At 26.4% G+C, this 3,815-nt stretch overlaps 1 protein-coding gene across 1 annotated transcript; it reads right to left on the bottom strand.

The window, feature by feature from the left end:
* Positions 1-507: 507 nt before the first annotated feature.
* Positions 508-1,559, bottom strand: LOC108324831 (cytosolic sulfotransferase 15). Its single transcript, XM_017557757.2, has one exon. It carries the CDS (start codon positions 1,557-1,559, stop codon positions 579-581), a length of 981 nt encoding a protein of 326 aa, XP_017413246.1. The 3' UTR covers positions 508-578.
* Between the last annotated feature and the right edge of the window lie 2,256 nt (positions 1,560-3,815).

Below are 3,815 nucleotides of genomic sequence, written 5' to 3'. Positions count from 1 at the left end.
TCAGGAAAATACTTTAGATTTATTTCAAACCTCATTAAATAAATAAAATCAAATAACTTTATAATATTTTCTATGAACAAATAATTAAAATTAACATATAATTTTAATAAATTTTATTTATTTTTGTTTGTCCTTTATTTTTTTATTCTTTTGTCTAATTTTCTTTCTTCAAAACTTGTATCTAACTCCCAGAACAGAAACATATTTAGTTTAATGATAAATTATTCTTACAAAATATAAAATATATTTAAGTTATATTACAACTCTATTTTTCACATGAAAATTGATCTTTGCTCCAAATAGTATATAGATCCAAGTTAAAGTATGCACTAAATAACGGAAAAGTTTTTTCTTCTCTTTTTATAGTGGGACGATGTAAAAGAAGGCTAATATTTAATAGTGAACAAACTCTTAATCCTAAATTAGAGCATGCTTGGAAGGATCGTAAGAGACTGAAAAAACATTGTTCTTTATTCATCAAAAGCGTAAAAACATATCCTTATTTAGCAAAAGCAAAGATCACAACATCAATTGTTCCACATGGTAGAACATTATGTAGTCACATCTTTCAATGAAATCTAGGAATGAACTTTAAATGATAGACCTGATCCACTTAACTTTTCTTCAATGATTTTCGATAACTTTTCTATCATAGATGGAGAAAAGTAATTTATCCAATCTCCTATTTTACCCTTCCGAAAGAAGTTTTTCTTCTCTGCAATATTATGTATATATCCAGATTGATTCACTTCCAAATCCTTCATCTTCTCAAATCTGCAAAGATTGATCATGTTTTCAATCACTGTGGTGTCCTCTTCTTCTCGAGTGACAGAAGAGCCCAAAAACTCTACCATTCTTTTCACATGAAATACTGTATCCTCTTTAAGATCTTCATATTTTAAGAACAAAACTTTGTCTGGTCTAGTTATGCTCTCATTCCAATAACCTAGCATATGGCTCCACCATGGACCAAACCCTGATATTCCATTGCAGTACTTTTCAAATGCTTCCTCAAATGTTAATGCAGGTGAAGACACTGACTTTATTTTAGTAGAAAATTCCCATGCTGAAACAAAAGTATCAAATGGATTTCTACATATATAAATGATCTTGCAGTTGGATTCTGTGATAGTTTTAGGTAATGAAGAGAATGGTAAGTGAGTAGAAAAAAGTCTTGGCTCACTCATGTTGGAGAGGGAAAGAACCTGGTCATGCAAATCATGAGACAAGATGAATTCAGGGGAAGACACAAGTTCATGGGGATTGGAAGAAAGTAATGGATGATTCTCAAAAGAGGAAAAACGTTGATGGTTTGCAATGACAAAAGTAAGGGCTTTCAACCAGGTAGTACCTGATTTTGGAAAGCTGGCAACAAAAACATCATTGTCTTTTGCAAGAAAATGTTTTTGAAAGTTGATCACTCCTTGAAAATAAAATGATGGGCACCAAAAATCTTGAAATAGATGGAGATAGGGACCTGCATACAAACCCCTCTCCTTTGGAAGGGCGATCATTAGGTCATTCTCTTCATTTGCTTGTTTGTCACTTGCCATAGCCATTGTAGTATAGAATATGAATGGTGACTTCTGAGTAGAATTGGATGAAACATAGGTTAGCACGAGATAGCTTTTATAGCATTCTTTAGTGATCAAAGCGTGTCTGTCTTTAACGATGGATTTGAAAGAGAGTGAACAAATAAATTTAAGGAGATAAAGATGAAAAAGTGAATTTTTTTGTTTTAAAGATACACAAATTAAAGTCTTTGGTTTCCACATAATCATTGGGATAGATTCTAACCATGTTTTAATACCATATTTAGAAATAAATTTTAAGTCTAATTTAACTCCACACAATCAAATTGTAAAATGATATTTGTACTCAATTATATACTCTAAATTGGTTTATATTTTTAATCGACACAGCACTTTCAACCATAATTAATAATTTCATATATTAAAATATTGTTTGTAATTTTAGTAAAGGAGATTTTATTAATTTAACACAAAAATGTTAATGTGACATTAAATGAATTCTTTAATTCTCATATCAATAATCATTAATGCAATTTTACTTTTTTTAAAGGACAAAAAATATTTATAAATGTTATACAATTATAATATATAATTTATTTGATATAAAAAAACATAAAAGATAATTAAATAATAAAACACCGTTTCTCTTTCTTTTAAATCATTTCTCTTTATTCTTTTAATGTTGCTGAAAAATAAAATATAATTAAACCTAAAAAAAAGGCTTAAATTAACGTAGGAAGCAACAAATGAAAATAAAACAACTAAGAAATCCAGTATATCAACTAATAAAGTGTTAAACATCTAAAAACTCTTAAAAAAAATTAAAATATAAATTTGAGACTTTATTGAGTTTTCTGACTTCTCGATAACCTCTTTCAACGTTTTGATTAACTTAACAAAAAATCTCTTGTATCAAAGAAACAAACAATATTTTAATATCTAAAATTATTAACTATAACGACATAAAGCTAGCAATAAAAAAAAAATTAATTCAATATATATATTTTTTTTCTTATTTCTAAGTAGAGATGTTTTATGTTCAAAAAGATTGTAGGCATATATTTTTGTTTTTAAAAAATCCGTTAAATAAACTTATATTATTTTAATTAATAGAGTTAATTATTCCAAATTTCAACACAAATATAACGAAATCAAGAATCATTAATTATACTTTAAACAGTAACTTAAGGGACGGCTTAGTATTCCCTAATAATAATAATAATAATAATTATTATTATTATTAATATTATCAATATTATAATAATAATAATTATTGCTATTGTTAATGTTGTTATTAATATTCTTATTAATGTAATTATTATTATTAATTCTCTAGAACATTAAATAATATTTTTATTATTTTTTCTAATAGTTTTAATGTTACAATTAATATTATTACTATTAGAATTAAAAAAACAGTGATGAGTTGCTTCAAGATGTACTGATTGCGAAATGGATTTGAGGGAGATTCCAATATTCTATTTGATGTTGTGAGAATTTGAACCTACAAGTCAACTCAGTTTAGAACTTTGGATTGGATTAAGTTTAAAAAACCATTTCAACACGGTTCAATTTTGAGCTAAATTCACTAAAAATATAGGAGTTGAATCCATGATGAGTGGGGTTGGCTCATAACTCACCCAAATTTTAAAGTTATAAAAATATTAATCCTTCTACTTCTGAAGAAAATATTAGTGTTTTAAAGGATAACATATATAATTTGATTGAAAAATATGTCAAACTAAATTCAAATGTTGAAGTTATCAAGGTTTTCCTCCAACATAACAAGTTTCTTATACTAATGATGAGCCAATATATGTAAGTTTTTAAATCTCAACCTTCTTTATTTTATTATCTATATTTTATTTTTACTTATGAATGACATATTAAATTTGTTTTATGATGTCTTAGGAAGATGTCTTAATGATACAACAAGGTTTGAATAATATCTATATTTAGATGAAGGAAATTTTAATCCAAAGTGTTTTTATAAGTTGGAAGTATTGAGTCATTAGAGGGATCGTCAAGATCATTATCCAAACTTGTCTAAGATATCTTACGATGTTCTTAACATTCCAATCACTACAGTTGCTAGTGAGTTTGTCTTTAGTTTTGGTTCTCGTTCGCTAACCAAACATTGTTCCTCCATTCTTCTAGAGAACATTACTCATTTTAACTCAAAATTAGTTTAAGATTTTGAACTAACACATAACATTATTATTAGTACTATGAAATTAATTTAATTATTTCCTATTTTGTGTTTTAATACTATTAATTGTATTA

This window comes from Vigna angularis, chromosome 5 (genome assembly GCF_016808095.1).
Source record: "Vigna angularis cultivar LongXiaoDou No.4 chromosome 5, ASM1680809v1, whole genome shotgun sequence".
Lineage (NCBI taxonomy): Eukaryota > Viridiplantae > Streptophyta > Magnoliopsida > Fabales > Fabaceae > Vigna > Vigna angularis.
Note: the sequence above shows the minus strand (reverse complement) of the source record. Positions and strands in the feature narration are given on the sequence as shown.